The sequence below is a fragment of the Schistocerca nitens genome, chromosome 6 (assembly GCF_023898315.1).
Source record: "Schistocerca nitens isolate TAMUIC-IGC-003100 chromosome 6, iqSchNite1.1, whole genome shotgun sequence".
Taxonomy (NCBI): domain Eukaryota; kingdom Metazoa; phylum Arthropoda; class Insecta; order Orthoptera; family Acrididae; genus Schistocerca; species Schistocerca nitens.
The window spans coordinates 37,894,518-37,913,941 of record NC_064619.1 but is presented as its reverse complement, the minus strand read 5'-3'; the positions used below and the strand labels follow the sequence as shown (position 1 = coordinate 37,913,941).

At 44.9% G+C, this 19,424-nt stretch overlaps 1 protein-coding gene across 2 annotated transcripts in view; it reads left to right on the top strand.

Moving 5' to 3' along the window:
- LOC126262387 (S1 RNA-binding domain-containing protein 1) overlaps positions 1–19,424 on the top strand; it is a 217,615-nt gene that overhangs the window by 110,248 nt on the left and 87,943 nt on the right. For both annotated transcript variants that reach the window (XM_049958987.1, XM_049958988.1), the window contains 2 exons: positions 4,126–4,361; positions 12,968–13,181. In XM_049958987.1, the coding sequence (XP_049814944.1) occupies positions 4,126–4,361; positions 12,968–13,181 (450 nt within the window). The remainder of the gene's footprint in view (positions 1–4,125; positions 4,362–12,967; positions 13,182–19,424) is intronic.

Below are 19,424 nucleotides of genomic sequence, written 5' to 3'. Positions count from 1 at the left end.
CCTCACATCTGCCCTAACCCCCCACCCTCCCATCTACCCTAACCCCCCACCCTCGCATGTGCCCTAACTCCCACCCTCGCATCTGCCCTAACTCCCACCCTCGCATCTGCCCTAACTCCCACCCTCGCATCTGCCCTAACTCCCACCCTCGCATCTGCCCTAACTCCCACCCTCGCATCTGCCCTAACTCCCACCCTCGCATCTGCCCTAACTCCCACCCTCGCATCTGCCCTAACTCCCACCCTCGCATCTGCCCTAACTCCCACCCTCGCATCTGCCCTAACTCCCACCCTCGCATCTGCCCTAACTCCCACCCTCGCATCTGCCCTAACTCCCACCCTCGCATCTGCCCTAACTCCCACCCTCGCATCTGCCCTAACTCCCACCCTCGCATCTGCCCTAACTCCCACCCTCGCATCTGCCCTAACTCCCACCCTCGCATCTGCCCTAACTCCCACCCTCGCATCTGCCCTAACTCCCACCCTCGCATCTGCCCTAACTCCCACCCTCGCATCTGCCCTAACTCCCACCCTCGCATCTGCCCTAACTCCCACCCTCGCATCTGCCCTAACTCCCACCCTCGCATCTGCCCTAACTCCCACCCTCGCATCTGCCCTAACTCCCACCCTCGCATCTGCCCTAACCCCTCCCCACCCTCGCATCTGCCCTAACCCCCCCCACCCTCGTATCTGCCCTAACCCCCCCACCTATCCAACTGCCCTAACCTCCCAACTGCCCCAACACTCTCAGCCTCACCCCTTCCCCTACCCCCACACTCACACCCTCGTTTCTGCCCCTACCCCCACTCCTCACCCTCGTTTCTGCCCCTACCCCCACTCCTCACCCTCGTTTCTGCCCCTACCCCCACTCCCCACCCTCGTTTCTGCCCCTACCCCCACTCCCCACCCTCGTTTCTGCCACTACCCCCACACCCCACCCTACTTTCTGCCCCTACCCCCACTCCCCACCCTCGTTTCTGCCCCTACCCCCACTCCCCACCCTCGTTTCTGCCCCTACCCTCACTACCCACCCTCGTTTCTGCCCCCACCCCCACTCCGCACCCTCGTTTCTGCCCCCATTCCCCACTCCCCACCATCGCCTCTGCCCCCATTCCCCGCCCTAGCCTCTGCCCCTAACCCCACTCCTCGCCCTAGCCTCTGCCCCTAACCCCACTCCCCGCCCTAGCCTCTGCCCCTACCGCCACTCCCCGCCCTAGCCTCTGCCCCTACCGCCACTCCCCGCCCTAGCCTCTGCCCCTACCGCCACTCCCGCCCTAGCCTCTGCCCCTACCGCCACTCCCCGCCCTAGCCTCTGCCCCTACCGCCACTCCCGCCCTAGCCTCTGCCCCTACCGCCACTCCCCGCACTCGCCTCTGCCCCTACCGCCACTCCCCGCACTCGCCTCTGCCCCTACTGCCACTCCCTGCTCTCGCCTCTGCCCCTACCCCCACTCCCCGCCCTCGCCTCTGCTGTAACTCCCCTCATCTCTGCCGTAACCCCCTGCTAGACCCTGCCCCAACCCCACACCTCTGCCATACCTCCTTGCATTTGCCCTACCTCCTCGCACCTGCCGTACCTCCTCGCACCTGCCGTACCTCCTCGCACCTGCCGTACCTCCTCGCACCTGCCGTACCTCCTCGCACCTGCCGTACCTCCTCGCATCTGCCGTACCTCCTCGCATCTGCCCCACCTCCTCGCATCTGCCCCACCTCCCCGCATCTGCCCCACCTCCCCGCATCTGCCCCACCTCCCCGCATCTGCCCCACCTCCCGGCCTCTGCCCCACCTCCCGGCCTCTGCCCCACCTCCCGGCCTCTGCCCCACCTCCCGGCCTCTGCCCCACCTCCCGGCCTCTGCCCCACCTCCCGGCCTCAGTCCTACTTTATTGACTCTGCTCTAGGCCCCCATTTTAGTCTGTGCCCTAACCTCCACCCTCTCCTAAGCCTTTGGTCTCAGCCGTTGGGCTATGGAATTTCCTCCCTGCCCTCGCTACTGGGTCTCCTTTACTCCCAGTCTCTCCCCTAGCCTTGCCCTGGTCTTCCTCCTTGCCTTCGTCACGACCCTTTCTTCTGCCCTAACCCTAACACCTGCTTCTGCCTTAAACCTCACCAGCCTCACCCGTCCCTCTGCCTTAACCCTCACCCAAGCTTCTGCCTTAACCCTCACTCTTGCCATTGGCTTAACCCTCACCCTTGCTATTGGCTTAACCTTCACCCGTGCCTCTGCTTTAACCCTCACCCTTGCCTCTGCCGTAACCCTAACTGTTGTCTCTGCCCTGACTCTCACCCTTACCTGTGCCCGAACTCTCACTCTAGCCTTTGGGCGATGACCTTGCACCATGGCCTCAGCGCCCTGCCCTGTCACATAGCCCTATTTGCTCCTGTCTTCTGTCCCTACACCTGACATTATCCTCATCGCTGCCCTTGCCTCTGTCCCCATCATCTCCTCTGTGTTTGCATCCACTGCTCCCTCACTTCCATTCATGGCCCCCTTTCCCTCCTTACTGCATCTTTGAAGCCCCCACTCTCTTTCCATTCCCTCACTCCTTCCCTGCTTCATCCCCCCTCATCCTCTCCCATTCCTCATACATGTACTTGGTGGCCTCTCTGCCTCTCTCTTGCTCCACCCTCCCTCCCCCCCTCCTTCTCCCCCTCTCCTTCTCCCCCTCTCCTTCTCCCCCTCTCCTTCTCCCCCTCTCCTTCTCCCCCTCTCCTTCTCCCCCTCTCCTTCTCCCCCTCTCCCCTCCCCCTCTCCACCCTCTCTCCCCTGCCCCTCATGCCCTCCCCATCTCCCTCCCCCTCCCCCTCATGCCCTCCCCATCTCCCTCCCCCTCATGCCCTCCCCCTCTCCCTCCCCCTCTCCCCTTCTCTCCCTCCCCCCTCTCCCTCCCTCTCACCCCCTCTCTCCCTCCCCCCTCTCCCTCCCTCTCACCCCCTCTCCCTCCCTCCCCCCTCTCCCTCGCCCTCACCCCCTCCCCCTCACCCCCTCTCCTTCTCCCCCTCCCATTCTCCCCCTCCCCCTCTCCCCATCTCCTTCTCCCCCTCTCCCCATCTCCTTCTCCCCCTCCCCCTCTCCCCATCTCCTTCTCACCCTCTCCTCCTCCCCCCTCTTCCTCCCCCTCACCGTCTCTTCCTCCCCCCTCTTCCTCCCCCTCTTCCTCCCCCTCTTCCTCCCCCTCTTCCTCCCCCTCACCCTCTCTTCCTCCCCCTCACCCTCTCTTCCTCCCCCCTCTTCCTCCCCCTCCCCCTCTCTTCCTCCCCCCTCTTCCTCCCCCCTCTCTTCCTCCCCCTCCCCCTCTCTTCCTCCCCCTCACCCTCTCTTCCCCCCCTCACCCTCTCTTCCCCCCCTCACCCTCTCTTCCCCCCCTCACCCTCTCTTCCTCCCCCTCACCCTTTCTTCCTCCCCCTCACCCTCTGTTCCTCACCCTCACCCTCTCTTCCTCACCCTCTCCTGCCCCTCACCCTCACCCTCTCTTCCTCACCCTCTCCTGCCCCTCACCCCCTCACCCTCTCCTTCTCCCCCTCACCCTCTCCCCCTCCCCCTCTCCCCCTCACCCTCTCCCCCTCTCCTTCTCCCCCTCTCCTTCTCCCCCTCACCCTCTCCCCCTCACCCTCTCCCCCTCTCCTTCTCCCCCTCACCCTCTCCTTCTCACCCTCTCCTTCTCCCCCTCACCCTCTCCTTCTCACCCTCTCCTTCTCCCCCTCACCCTCTCCTTCTCCCCCTCACCCTCTCCTTCTCCCCCTCACCCTCTCCTTCTCCCCCTCACCCTCTCCTTCTCCCCCTCACCCTCTCCTTCTCCCCCTCACCTTCTCCTTCTCACCCTCACCCTCACCCTCTCCTTGTCCCCGTCACCCTCTCCTTGTCCCTCTCACCCTCTCCTTGTCCCCCTCCCCTTCCCTTGCCCCTCCCTACCTCTCTCTGTCCATCACTTTCCCTCTATCCCCTGTCGATCTACCTCATTCCTCCTTCCAACTTGCCTCATTCTTGTTTCCCAGCTGTTGGTTCCTTTCCGTTGTGGCCCCCTTCATCAAGCATGAACCTGCAAAATTATTTTGAGCAATTTCATATGTAAAGGAACATCACAAAACATACTTCAATAATTATATTGGTTGTGATTCTTTTAACAGTATGCTCCATACAAGACAGGTGGCACAGGGACTTTGGCAGACCGAGCTCGTAAGCTTGGTTTGGAGGATCCGGCAATGGCCATATTAAATGGAGAGGGAGAAATAGTTTGCAGTAACTTGGTACAGCCAGGAGTAAAAGGACGATCAACCATTCAGGAAGTGATTACTGGTTGTCAGCATATAATAGCTGATGCAATTTCGAAAGATGAGGCCCTTATCGACTTTGTTAGAGAATTGTAAGTACAATTACCGAAAAAATGTATATATTTTCATATGTTAGATAACTTTCTACTGTTTTCTGATTACATTTTTTGTTACAAAAACTATTTTGTTTTCTTTTGTCAGTATTGGCAGCCATTTTTCTCATGTGCTATTTAAGTAATGCTTTACCATATAAATAATAAAAGATCCGATCTTCTGCAACTGAATGTTTTGTTGGTGCCTATCAAAGATGTTTTGCCCATTCATGCTGGGCAAATTCATTGGTAAGGACATTAAAATGACACGGAGTTATACGCAATAGAAATTTTTTTCATTTTGCAGAACAATGAGGTTATTTTTGTTGGCTTGCAAAAGGAATTTGGCTTTTATTAATATTTTCCACAGAGGCAGCCAATTTATTTGAAACAAAGTGTTTCACTTCACTCTGCTGGCTTGTTTCAGCTGTTTGCTGAACTTCAAGTGCATTTTTTCGGCACCTATGGCATAATGCCATAATAAAGAACCAAATATGAAATAATACATTACTGGTACTCCAGGAAAATCTACATTCCGAAAACCACACTTAAAAGCTCAGTACCATTTAGCAACCTACTTCTGGTGAATCTGGATGTATGAATGCGCACTTTAAGCCAAATTATGCAATTTAGTGTGGTTTATGAAAATCCAGTGCTCTTGGAGTGTTCTGATCTCGTTTCTTTTCTGATGTAATATAAGATCTGTTAATGATATATACGTATGAACATATTGAGATGTTCACCTGAAGACAAATAAGCAGGTAAATTTGGTCAGTAGTATTGAATAAAACGTTTTGTTTCAAATATACTGACAGCTTTAGCAGAATTTTACGGATCTGCCTCCTATGAAACCTAATGTTTTTTGATCACTAGACATGTTTCATCACTTGTGTGCTACAGCTTCTAAGTTTGACATTATTTCTTAAAGTGTATTGTTTGCATCTTATGTTCACAGAATGCCATTCTTTGGTAAATTTTAGACTGGTAGCATACCATGTTTTATCATTAGAACTCTCCACAAGGCTTTGTATTTACTCCTGCAGTAGAATATAAACTGCTAGTTACACAGTTTCTTGGCTTCAAAGATAACCTTGTTAATTTTTTTATACCATTTGAAAAATCACAAGAAACATTGTCTGTTGTTCTGACAAAAGTCAATCAGGGTAACTTTTTACCAGTCAGGATATCTTTGTACTGTTTAGTACTTTTGTTTCCAATGGGTGCTGATCCACTTACTTACATTATTATGTACTAAAAGTAACAGTTTTATTGCTTTTGTGGTTTCTAATTAGTATTTCAGTTGTATTTCCAGTATCTTACAAGCTTTCTCACTTGTGATGATGGCGACAGTGATTTAAGTTAAACAATGCCAGGTCTATCAAATATCGTGATACTTCAAAATAAACCTGCGATACTGAATGTAACATTGTTTGTTTTTGCTTCTTATTAACCCCCAATTTCCTCCTGGTATGATCAAAATTAATTCAGAGCATTAAATATAAGACAATTTCTATGTTTAAGACTAAAGTTATCCTAAATGACAGTGTAACTTTGTACCAGTATTAAAATAAGATTTTACTCTAATAGAGCATAGTTAGTGTACATTTTCACTTTCCCAAGCAATCAATAACTATAAATGTAAAATGTTATAATGTCTGTTGTGATGTTTAACATTATCTTGTTTACACTGCTTTCAACAAATGGAGAAAGTGGTATAAAGTTACCTCAATTGGCTGTATGCAAACAATTGTTTTTTTATTTTTTATCTTTGCAAGAAATTTGTATTCCTTCTTACTAGCTTTTTGCTGTATTGTGTGGAAACAAAGTGCTAGCTGACAGTATTGCAGAGTACTGATGAAAAAAATCTTATGTTAAAGTCACCACATAGCAAAATATTAGGATATTTTGAGTTTTTCAAATGAATATTATGCCAAGGACTGCTTTGTTATTTTGCATACTTTATCTGGATAGGATATGATGAAACCATTGTCCTCAGTACAATAAATCCATAAATGCCCTCCGAACAACATGCTGCACTGCAGCACATGATCACATGATGCCCCACCAAGCACAGAATTCTAAATAGAAATGTGACAAAGGCATATGAGTAAACACCAAGCATGGAAATCCTATGTCATTGCAGCTGCACATGCGCAGTAATGACTGTTTCCTGGCGTTCTCTGGCAACTGTTCAAAAGAACCTATTTTTAACAGGTCCTGGGAAAATATTGTGAATGGTGGCTTGAGAAGCTTTACTTTCAAAGTAAATTTCCTTTTAGGCAAGATGAATTATGTTATGTGTGAGATGAATTTCTTAAATCACAAATCATTTGACTCATTCTAAACTTAATGTGTTGAGGACGAGCCTCATAGAAAAATTTCAGGTGCAGACCACCAGCCATTTGTGCCATTCTTTAAAATTTTACTGGCACATTTGTGTATGATGTATCTGAAAGGGTATGTTGTGATTGTGGTCTTCAGTCCAGAGATTGGTTTGGTGCAGCCCTCTATGTTGCTCTATCCTGCCCAAGCTTCTTCATCTCCAAGTAACTATTGCAACCTACATCCTGAATCTGCTTAGTGTCTTCATCTCTTGGTCTCCCTCTACGATTTTTACCCTCCATGTTGCCCTCCAGTATTAAATTGGTGATCCCTTGATACCTCAGAATATGTCCTACCAACTGATCCCTTCTTCTAGTCAAGTTGTGCCACAAATTCCTCTTCTCCCCTATTCTATTCAGTACCTCCTCATCGGTTACGTGATCTACTCATCTACTCTTCAGCATTCTTCTGTAGCACCACATTTCAAAAGCTTATATTCCCTTCTTGTCTAAACTATTTATCATGCATGTTTCACTTCCATACATGGCTACACTCCATACAAATACTTTCAGAAAAGACTTCCTGACACTTAAATCTATACTCAGTGTTAACAAATTTCTCTTCTTCAAGAACTCTTTCCTTGCCAGTGCCAGTCTACATTTTATATCCTCTCTACTTCGACCATCATCAGTTATTTTGCTCCCCAAATAGCAAAACTCATCTACTACTTTAAGTGTCTCATTTCCTAATCAAATTCCCTTGGCATCACCTGATTTAATTAGATGACATTCCATTATCCTCATTTTGCTTTTTTTGATGTTCATCTTACATCCTCCTTTCAGTACACCGTCTATTCCGTTCAACTGCTCTTCCAGGTCCTTTGCTGTCTGACAGAATTACACTGTCATTGGCAAACCTCAAAGCTTGTATTTCTTCACTATGGATTTTAATTCCTACTTCAGATTTTTCTTTTGTTTCCTTTACTGCTCGCTCAATATACAGATTGAATATCATCAGGGATAGGCTACAACCCTGTCTCACTCCCTTCCCAACCACTGCTTCCCTTTCATGCCCCTCAATTCTTATAACTGCCATCTGGTTTCTGTACAAATTGTAAATAGCCTTTCACTCCCTGTATTTCATCCCTGCTACCTTCAGAATTTGAAAGAGATTATTCCAATCAACATTGTCAAATGCCTTGTCTAAGTCTACCAGTGCTACAAATGTAATTTTACCTTTCCTTAACCTATCTTCTAAGATAAATCATAGGGTCAGTATTGCCTCATGTGTTCCCGTATTTCTACAGAATCCAAACTGATCCTTCCCTAGGTCGGCTTCTAGCAGTTTTTCCATTCGTCTGTATCATCTGTAAAGAATTCGGGTTAGTATTTTGCAGCCGTGACTCATTAAACTGATAGTTCAGTAATTTTCACACCTGACAACACTTGCTTTCTTTGTGATTGGAATAATTATATTCTTCTTGAAATTTGAGGGTAATTCACCTGTCTCATACATCTTGCTCACCAGATGGTAGAGTTTTGTCAGGGCTGGCTCTCCTGAGGCTATCAGTAGTTGTAATGGAATGTTGTCTACTCCTGGGACCTTGTTTTGACTTAGGTATTTCAGTGCTCTGTCAAATTCTTCACACAGTATCATATCTCTCATTTCATCTTCATCTACGTCCTCTTTCATTTCCATAATATTCTCCTCAAGTACATCGCCCTGTGTAGACTATCTGTATACTCCTTCCACCTTTCTGCTTTCCCTTCTTTGCTTAGAACTGGGTTTCCATCTGAGCTCTTGATATTCATACAGGTGGTTCTCTTTTCTCCAAAGGTCTCTTTAATTTTCCTGTAAGCAGTATCTATGTTACCCCGAGTGGTATATGCCTCTACATCCGTATATTTGTCCTCTAGCTATCCCTGTTTAACCATTTTGCACCTCCTGTCGATCTCATTTTTGAGATGTTTGTATGCCTTTTTGCCTGCTTCATTTACTGCATTTTTATATTTTCTCCTTTCCTCAGTTAAATTCAATATCTCTTCTGTTACCCAAGGATTTCTACCAACCCTCGTCTTTTTGTCTACTTGATCCTCTGCTGCCTTTACAATTTCATCTTTCAAAGCTACCCATTCTTCTTCTATTGTATTTCTTTCCCCCATTCTTGTGAATTGTTTCATAATGCTCTCTCTGATACTCTCTACAGCCTTTGGGTCCTTCAGTTTATTCGGATCCCATCTCGCAAAAATTCCCTCCTTTTTGGAATTTACAGGGTAACACATGCAGAAAAAGCACCAATATTACACTGATGAGCCAAAACATTATGACTACCTGCTTAATAGCGTCTTTGTCTGCCTTTGGAATGAAATACATAAATGATTTTGCATATCAGGAATCCAACAGTATGTTCATAAGTTTGCAAAGGTATCTGGGCTTAGATATCTACACACAGATCATGAAATTCCCGTAAATAATGAGCCGTTGATTTGCATATGCGATGAGGGCCCGTGATAGAGACCCAGGTGGGTTCCATAGGATTTACATCAGGCGAATTTGATCACCGAGACATCAATGTAAGTTTACTACAGTGCTCCTCAAAACACTGTTCTGGCTCCTAGACATGGATAATTGTACCACTGAAAGACGACATCGATGTCGTGAAAGACATCAAGCATGAACGGATGCATGTGGTTCACAGCTGCCATGGTGTCTTCGGTTACTGCTACAGGTCCTGTGCAAGCACAGGAGAATGCAGGAGAATATCTCCCATAGAATTAATAAGGCTCCCACCTGCCTGCGTCTGTGGCATGCTGCATGTTTCGAGCAGCCATCCACCTGTTGATGGTGTTTGTGGAGATGGGTCATCGGCCTACTATAGTAAAAATGTGATTCATCCGAAGAGCTAATACATTTCCGTTAATCAGTGGTCGAATCCCGGTGATCCCGTGCCTACTGCAGTTGTAATTGATGATGTCATTGGGTCAACATGTGAACACACATATCACCATGTATCATACTCCACAGAACTGACAAGCCTCCGAACCACATGTTCTGTGAAGAGTCATGGATGTCCAACCATTTAGCCCCTAGTGCTAGTTTCACTGTTCTGCCTTTTTCCATAGCTGCTCATGACAGTATAATGTGAACATTCGACCAGCTTCGCCATTTTCAAGAGAATTGGTTACTTGCTGTGCGTAACAATAATCTGCACTATGTCAAAGTCACTTCACTCAATGGATTTCCCCATTTGCAGCCCATATCTTTGCCAGGGTGATCCCCCGTCTGTGTCTGCTCAACTTACATACTTTTGTTACTGCATCATGTGCCCACAATGTCACCAGTGGCATCCTACATCACTGTGAGCAGTGGTCATAATGTTTTGGCTGATCGGTGTATATGTGAAAGCTTAGCTTTGCTTGTAGCTATACTGTATTGATATCAATTTAAACCCTTAATTTTTCCAATTTATGTGTTTGCTTTACTTAACAGTGATATCTGCTGTCATTTTCTGGCAAGATCACGTGACAAACTTGTGTGTTGTGTTTGGTGGAATTTGTATTTATACTTTTGTAATAAGAAAATATGCATTGCACATGTTGCTGCATATCAAAGATCTTTCCAAAACATGTGGCTTTTTCCTGCTCATTTTGTAAAGAGATGGGGAATTCTATGCCGATGTATAAAACCTCTGCATATGCACCCTGAATGAAGACACCCAAAGATGACCAGCATGATCAGGTGAAACACATTTGGTAGACGCATGTAAAATGTTCATTTACTAAAAACAGAATTTTTTTCATATCTGTGTGGTAATGAGCTCTTTATTTTGTATGCATACATGGTGTGTTTTTTTAAAAAAAAGTATTCCATATTTTGGTAGGTGGTAGTATGGACCAAAACAAGGAAAAAAATATTCACTAAACATGAGCTGTAAAATGCCTACCTTAAGAGCCGTGAGGATTTGTTCCTTTTCACTACTTTGGGGGGGGGGATCCACTGCAGGCTCTTCATCATGCATGAACTACTTCTCCAGGCATTGTTGGAATAGTTTCTTTCCTAGCAGGATAAGGAAGTCATTTGATAGGAACTGACGATACTTTGCACCAGTCAACCTGTTTGGTAGTGTATAAGGTCCTATTAATCTATTGCCAGTAACTTGCCCTTACGTTAATTGAAAATGTGCACTGATGCCTTGCTTCTTCAAATGCATGTTGATACACAACAGCCCACACATGTTGATTAAAAAAACTGACAATCCCATTTTACCTGAAACTAGCTTTGTCTGTGAACAATATCTTTGGTGTGAAAATTGGATTTTCACCACATATTTTCAGCAGCCATTCACAGCACTACATTCAGGAAGGCTGAATTTGTGGCCGAAGGGTTTTGACATGCCATTTATGATATGGGTATACTAACTGTTCATGCAGTACTGCACAGATTAAACAATGACTAACTTTGATAAATGCTGAAATTCTACGTGCACTAGTTCCAGAGATCTTTGTCCCCTTCTAATATTCGCTACTGCACAATAGAAGTACAAACAGTGTGAGGTCTGCTGTGATCTGCCATTGCTGGAATTAGTGAGCCAGAGTCTGCTAGTTACTGGAAAAGATGGCTGAATAACTGTACACATGGTACCATGGATATTTTTCAGCTTACAGGACATGTACTGGACAGTTGCTTTCATTTGCCAAACCGTAACAGAAGATCACATCCCCTGTGTAATCACAGGCTTCCATTATCCTGATAAATGCAAATATAAATCTACAAGAAAAGAATTTCTTGAACTTATAAAACACAAACTGATCCAGTTTGAACTGATGTATGCACTGCACTTACCCAGACCTGTGAATACAATTTACAGTAATAACACTAACAGGTATTTACTGCATGTTGTATCCAAGGATTGTAATAGAGGAATATGCTCCCATTTGTTTACTGCATTCAGTAGGGCATTCGTGATAGCAAAGAGGTTGCAGTATAAGAGATTTGTTTGACATTAGCAGAGGTGGGGAGGTGCTCATAGCCCTGAACCTATGCATTTTAGACTCCATGTTTACTGTATATTTTTTTCGTGTTCTAGTCCATACTATTACCTCTCAAAATATGGAATACCTTACAGCTGAAAGTCCAGGACCCATCCTGACAACGCAGATGTGTTGACAGGATAGAGATCATGTGTAGTACTGGACTGGGAACAGGGAAAGGGAAAGGTAGTTGGAGGACAGGGAGTAGTGAAGGTTGAAGGTTGCAGGGAGAGTTCCCACATCTCGCTCACATCTCATTTGGCGTTGTAGCTTTACAACTAGATGAAGATCAGTTTGTTTTCAGGAAGGGGAAGATACAAGAAAAGCATTTATGTTATTGCATTTGGTGATGGAAGAAAGATAGAAGAAATATTATGATGATTTCCTGGACACTGAGAACCTAGAGCAAGTATTCTGCAATGTAAGCTGAAATAAGATGTTCACAATGTTTAGAGGATCACCTGCCCAGTAATTTGTTGACTCATTTTCAGTGTTAATGAGCTTTGCATTGTTTTTTCACCAAAACTATGTTACTTCATAACTGTGAACACTCCCTGTTTTAACTACTGCCACTGAATTACTGTTGCTTGAGTTAAGATATCACATTTATCATTGTATTCATCTCAGTGTTCCTTCCAGTGATTGCCTTCATAATTGACCCATTCAGATGGCTCTCCCATTGTTTGTAAGACAGTGTTACATGAAACTGTGAATGTGCTATTGTCAGTGTCAGCTCTCTTAAATATACAGAAACTAAATGTAAGCTTTTCTCACATGAAATTACATCTTTTCACATGGGGTGAGAATGCATCTGCAGTTCATGTGTCCAGGTCACGGGAAAGCCAGACCCACCATTTATAGTTATGTACACCATTAAATAGGTCGCCATAACAGTTGTTGTGGGTTTTGTGTTTCCCTAATCACATACTGTTTTCTGCTGCGTTTACAGCACAGTGCTCCGAAACAGTGCCCCACACAAGTATGTTGGTGTGACAGAATAAGCTCGCTGTTTGTTTTGTAGTGATAGTAAAACAGTGTGATGGGTTATTGGTCTGTAGCATTTATGAGATAATTTGATTGAATTAGTGTTACATTATATATATATCTGTGACTGCAAATTGAGAATGAATAGTGTAGTGAAGGATTCAGTTCCATGTTTATTTGCATTACTGTAATATTTTAGTATTTTTTGCAGCAGCTTTTTTCGTTGAATGGTACATACTTTCATAATTGCAATAAATTTTCTTGTTGTAGAAAGAAGACATTGTACATTCAACTGGAGTGCAAACAAGCGCAAGAGAGAAAGGCTGCTTCAAAAACTGTAAAGGTTGGAAGCAAAGGAAGTAAACCAAGTGCAGTTAAAAAAGAAAAAGAGAAGAAAGGAAAAGTGAAGAAAGAAGAAGATGCAAGCAAATTTGAAAATTACTACAATTTTTCTGCAAATGTGAAGTTTATCAAACCTCACCAGGTACTGTGAAAATTGAGGTGCATAGCCTTATATATAAAAACAAAGATGATGTGACTTACCGAAAGCGCTGGCAGGCCGATAGACACACAAACAAACACAAACACACACACAAAATTCAAGCTTTTGCAACAAACTGTTGCCTCATCAGGAAAGAGGGAAGGAGAGGGAAAGACGAAAGGATGTGGGTTTTAAGGGAGAGGGTAAGTAGTCATCCCAATCCCAGGAGCGGAAAGACTTACCCTAGGGGGAAAAAAGGACAGGTATACACTCGCACACACACCCATACACATATCCATCCACACATATACAGACAAAAGCAGACATATTTATAGATAGGTGGGATAAAATTGTATAGCAGATTACGGTAAAAAGGAGAAGGTGAATGCAAAGTGAAACTACTGGCAAAAACAGAAAGAGAAAATAAGACGCCAGAAAAGATTTCGAAATGCAACAGTGACAATAACAAACGTGATTGTTGGGTTTTGTTGCGAAAGCTTGAATTTTGTGTGTGTGTTTGTGTTTGTTTGTGTATCTATCGACCTGCCAGCGCTTTCGTTCGGTAAGTCACAACATCTTTGTTTTTAGATATATTTTTCCCACGTGGAATGTTTCCCTCTATTATATTGATATCAGTAATTTGAACCCAACAATTACGTTTGTTATTGTCACTGTTTCATTTCGAAATCTTTTCTGGCGTCTTATTTTCTCTTTCTGTTTTTGCCAGTAGTTTCACTTTGTATTCACCTTCTCCTTTTTACCGTAATCTGCTATACAATTTTATCCCGCCTAAAAGATATCTTGAGCTACCTTTACTTTTACCATAATAAAAAATAATCAAGTCACATGCAATGTTTAAGAAAGTTTTATTTAAAATGACTATACACATATACAAGACAGTGCCATCTTATGATATAAAAAAGCTACAATTTTGGTTCTCTTCCTTAAATGATGAATTCTGTGTGTCTAGTCTCCCTGGCAAATTATTATTATTAATACTTCACAATCAACTGATCACACTCACTGTTGACTAATCTTCACACTTGCACTTGCTACAACCAGGACTTTTTACTTATTCATTCTTTAGTCATGATATTTCTGCTTCTGAATGTAAACTAGCTTCCTACTTGGCGAATAGTTCGTATTTATAATGTTATGTATCAAGGGAGGAATGAAATAGTGAAGATAGCAGAAGATCAAGTATGTAAAAAGACGAGGGCTAGTAGAAATCCTTGGGTAACAGAAAATCTATTGAATTTAATCGATGAAAGGGGAAAATATAAAAATGCAATAAGTGAAGCACGCAAAAAGGAATACAAACGTCTCAAAAATGAGATCGACAGGAAGTGCAAAATGGCTCAGCATAGATGGCTAGAGGACAAATGTAAGGATGTAGAGGCATATCTAATTAGGGGAAAATTAAAGAGACTTTTGGAGAAAAGAGAACCACTTGTGTAAATACCAAGTGCTCAGATGGAAACCCAGTTCTAAGCAAAGAAGATAAAGCAGAAAGGTTGAAGGAGTATATAGAGGGTCTGTATAGGTGTGATAATGTACTTGAGGGCAATATTATGGAAATGGAAGAGGATGTAGATGAAGATGAAATGGGAGGTATGATACTGCGTGAAGAGTTTGACAGAGCACTGAAAGACCTAAGCTGAAACAAGGCCCCGGGAGTAGACAACATTCCATTAGAACTACTGATAGCCTTGGGAGAGCCAGCCCTGACAAAACTCTACCATCTGGTGAGCAAGATGTATGAGACAGGCGAAATACCCTCAGACTTCAAGAAGAATATAATTATTCCAGTCCCAAAGAAAGCAAGTGTTGACAGATGTGAAAATTACTGAACTATCAGTTTAATAAGCCACGTCTGCAAAATACTAACACAAATTCTTTACAGACGAATGGAAAAACTAGTAGAAGCCGACCTCGGGGAAGATCAGTTTGGATTCCGTAGAAATACTGGAACACGTGAGGCAATACTGACCTTACGACTTATCTTAGAAGAAAGATTAAGGAAAGGCAAACCTACGTTTCTAGCACTTGTAGACTTAGAGAAAGCTTTTGACAATGTTGACTGGAATACTCTCTTTCAAATTCTAAAGGTGGCAGGGGTAAAATACAGGGAGCGAAAGGCTATTTACAATTTGTACAGAAACCAGATGGTAGTTGTAAGAGTCGAGGGGCATGAAAGGGAAGCAGTGGTTGGGAAAGGAGTGAGACAGGGTTGTAGCCTCTCCCCGATGTTATTCAATCTGTATATTGAGCAAGCAGTAAAGGAAAGAAAAGAAAAATTTGGAGTAGGAATTAAAATCCATGGAGAAGAAATAAAAACTTTGAGGTTCGCTGATGACATTGTAATTCTGTCAGAGACAGCAAAGGACCTGGAAGAGTAGCTGAATGGAATGGACAGTGTCTTGAAAGGAGGATTTAAGATGAACATCAAAAAAAGCAAAACAAGGATAATGGAATGTGGTAGAATTAAATCAGGTGATGCTGAGGGAATTACATTAGGAAATGAGACGCTTAAAGTAGTTAATGAGTTTTGCTATTTGGGGAGCAAAATAACTGATGATGGTCAAAGTAGAGAGGATATAAAATGTAGACTGGCAATGGCAAGGAAAGCGTTTCTGAAGAAGAGAAATTTGTTAACATTGAGTATAGATTTAAGTGTCAGGAAGTCATTTCTGAAAGTATTTGTATGGAATGTGGCCACGTACGGAAGTGAAACGCGGATGATAAATACACTCCTGGAAATGGAAAAAAGAACACATTGACACCGGTGTGTCAGACCCACCATACTTGCTCCGGACACTGCGAGAGGGCTGTACAAGCAATGATCACACGCACGGCACAGCGGACACACCAGGAACCGCGGTGTTGGCCGTCGAATGGCGCTAGTTGCGCAGCATTTGTGCACCGCCGCCGTCAGTGTCAGCCAGTTTGCCGTGGCATACGGAGCTCCATCGCAGTCTTTAACACTGGTAGCATGCCGCGACAGCGTGGACGTGAACCGTATGTGCAGTTGACGGACTTTGAGCGAGGGCGTATAGTGGGCATGCGGGAGGCCGGGTGGACGTACCGCCGAATTGCTCAACACGTGGGGCGTGATGTCTCCACAGTACATCGATGTTGTCGCCAGTGGTCGGCGGAAGGTGCACGTGCCCGTCGACCTGGGACCGGACCGCAGCGACGCACGGATGCACGCCAAGACCGTAGGATCCTACGCAGTGCCGTAGGGGACCGCACCGCCACTTCCCAGCAAATTAGGGACACTGTTGTTCCTGGGGTATCGGCGAGGACCATTCGCAACCGTCTCCATGAAGCTGGGCTACGGTCCCGCACACCGTTAGGCCGTCTTCCGCTCACGCCCCAACATCGTGCAGCCCGCCTCCAGTGGTGTCGCGACAGGCGTGAATGGAGGGACGAATGGAGACGTGTCGTCTTCAGCGATGAGAGTCGCTTCTGCCTTGGTGCCAATGATGGTCGTATGCGTGTTTGGCGCCGTGCAGGTGAGCGCCATAATCAGGACTGCATACGACCGAGGCACACAGGGCCAACACCCGGCATCATGGTGTGGGGAGCGATCTCCTACACTGGCCGTACACCACTGGTGATCGTCGAGGGGACACTGAATAGTGCACGGTACATCCAAACCGTCATCGAACCCATCGTTCTACCATTCCTAGACCGGCAAGGGAACTTGCTGTTCCAACAGGACAATGCACGTCCGCATGTATCCCGTGCCACCCAACGTGCTCTAGAAGGTGTAAGTCAACTACCCTGGCCAGCAAGATCTCCGGATCTGTCCCCCATTGAGCATGTTTGGGACTGGATGAAGCGTCGTCTCACGCGGTCTGCACGTCCAGCACGAACGCTGGTCCAACTGAGGCGCCAGGTGGAAATGGCATGGCAAGCCGTTCCACAGGACTGCATCCAGCATCTCTACGATCGTCTCCATGGGAGAATAGCAGCCTGCATTGCTGCGAAAGGTGGATATACACTGTACTAGTGGCGACATTGTGCATGCTCTGTTGCCTGTGTCTATGTGCCTGTGGTTCTGTCAGTGTGATCATGTGATGTATCTGACCCCAGGAATGTGTCAATAAAGTTTCCCCTTCCTGGGACAATGAATTCACGGTGTTCTTATTTCAATTTCCAGGAGTGTAGTTTGGACAAAAAGAGAATAGAAGCTTTCGAAATGTGGTGCTACAGAAGAATGCTGAAGTTTAGATAGGTAGATCACATAACTAATGAGGAGGTATTGAATAGAATTGGGGAGAAGAGAAATTTGTGGCACACCTTGACTAGAAGAAGGGATCGGTTGATAGGACATGTTCTGAGGCATCAAGGTATCACCAATTTATTATTGGAGGGTAGCGTGGAGGGAGACCAAGAGGTGTGAGTACACTAAGGAGATTCTGAAGGATGTAGGTTGCAGGAGTGCAAACTCTCCCGATTGAGGCTGGAGACTCCCGATTTTCCCTTCTTCCTCCCGATCTCACAACCGTGAAGACTGATCTCCCAATTTTCAGAGCAGTTTCAATACTTTCCTTACTATTTGAAAATCCTGTGCCTTCAATATATTGGTGGATAACAAGATGTGGCTGCTACTTGTGTACGTTAACTTCGAAGATTCGTGTGGTGGCTATCGAGAGAAACAGTAGGCATAGCTCGCACTTCGTATCTACAAGGAAGTAAGGAACTTACCGTTGTCAGCGTTCGGAGACAAATGAATATCTTTCAACTGGTGCCAATTTCCTTCGCTTCTGGTAGCACCAGCGCAATCGTAAAGTTATGGTGGACAAGGAGTAGTCGATAATCGTTCCAAGCGAAGTGATTAGCGTTGTTGTGTCTACAAGGCAGTGTTGCCAAGTTGGGGGATTTTCCCCTAAATTTAGGGGGAATTAAGCTGCCTAGGGGAAGTTAGAGGGATAAATGTTTCAGGGGGAAAAATATTTAGGGTTACTACTCTTCCCTCCCCGCTCCTCCACTCGACAATTTCATTCTTGACTCCCCTTTACGGTGCGCCGGGGTTGGTATCACTGCTGCAAGACCATTGTTTAGAACATAGGACCATTGCGTTCTTGGTTCTGCTGCGGGATTTGTTGACTCTGTAGTAGTTTTTGGCTGCGTATCTTGGAGGTGTTGATTATTTTTCGTGCAGAATGGTGAAGACATACAATGCAGTGTTATTACGCACTTGCAGTCGAATCCATCGCTATTCCTACCGAGGGTAGTAATAAAACGGACTTATATCCTATTATCGTATCGTTCTTCAGCCTTGAACTCCATGAAATTCAAAATTGCCTACTCTCTGTGCCTAATTTAAAATGGGATGCCACTGGAGCTAATATTGCTGATGTTCTACTTTCAACTTTATGGGAATTCCGTATTCCATTAAAAAACTGTCTGGCCTTTGGTGCCGATAATGCTTCTGTAATGGTAGGGCTAAAAAAGGGTGTGGCAGGATGTTTGAAGCAAGAAATTGCTAACTTAATCATTGTAGGCTGTTCTTGTCACCTAATTAATCTTGCTGTTGAGAAGGAGGCAGCATGTTTGCCTTTAACATTGATGAAAATACTATTGACATATTTTTTTCTTTGAAAAGGAGTGCAAAGAGGAAAGAAAAATTTAGAAAGTTTCAAACTTTACACTGCACAGAAATGAGGAAAATTCTGAAACATGTGCCTATGCGATGGTTATCGTTGAAAAGATGTTTAGATAGGATTTTGGAGCAGTGGGACCCTTTGGTTAGTTTGTTCAAGAGAGAAATTGTAAGTAAGGATTCTGAAGTGTAAACTTTGAAGAATTATAAAATTCCAAAACACACTCAAAATGTAGATGTGTCTACTTCATATCACACGTCCAAGCACTGTGATAAGATTTCACCACACTCCTTACTTAAAAGAAAAACCCAATCATCAGTTTTACAGAAAAACATTGATGCTGTGGACCATGCTTTATCACATAAGGAACGACCGTTCATGTTTCTGTCATCAAATTTACATAAATCTTTATGCCTTTTCCTTTCAAGTTTTATGCCTATCTTTGAGAACCCAATTGTAGCTCTTCAGTCGAGCACTCCATGTATCCACTTATTGAGGTCAGTTTTGGAGGAATTATTGAAGAATGTGATGGCAAGATATGTGAGACCACTCATTATTAAAACCTCCAGCTCTCTTACTGATGTAGATTATCACACTCCAGCAAATCAAAAGGATGATTGTGATCTGATGATAG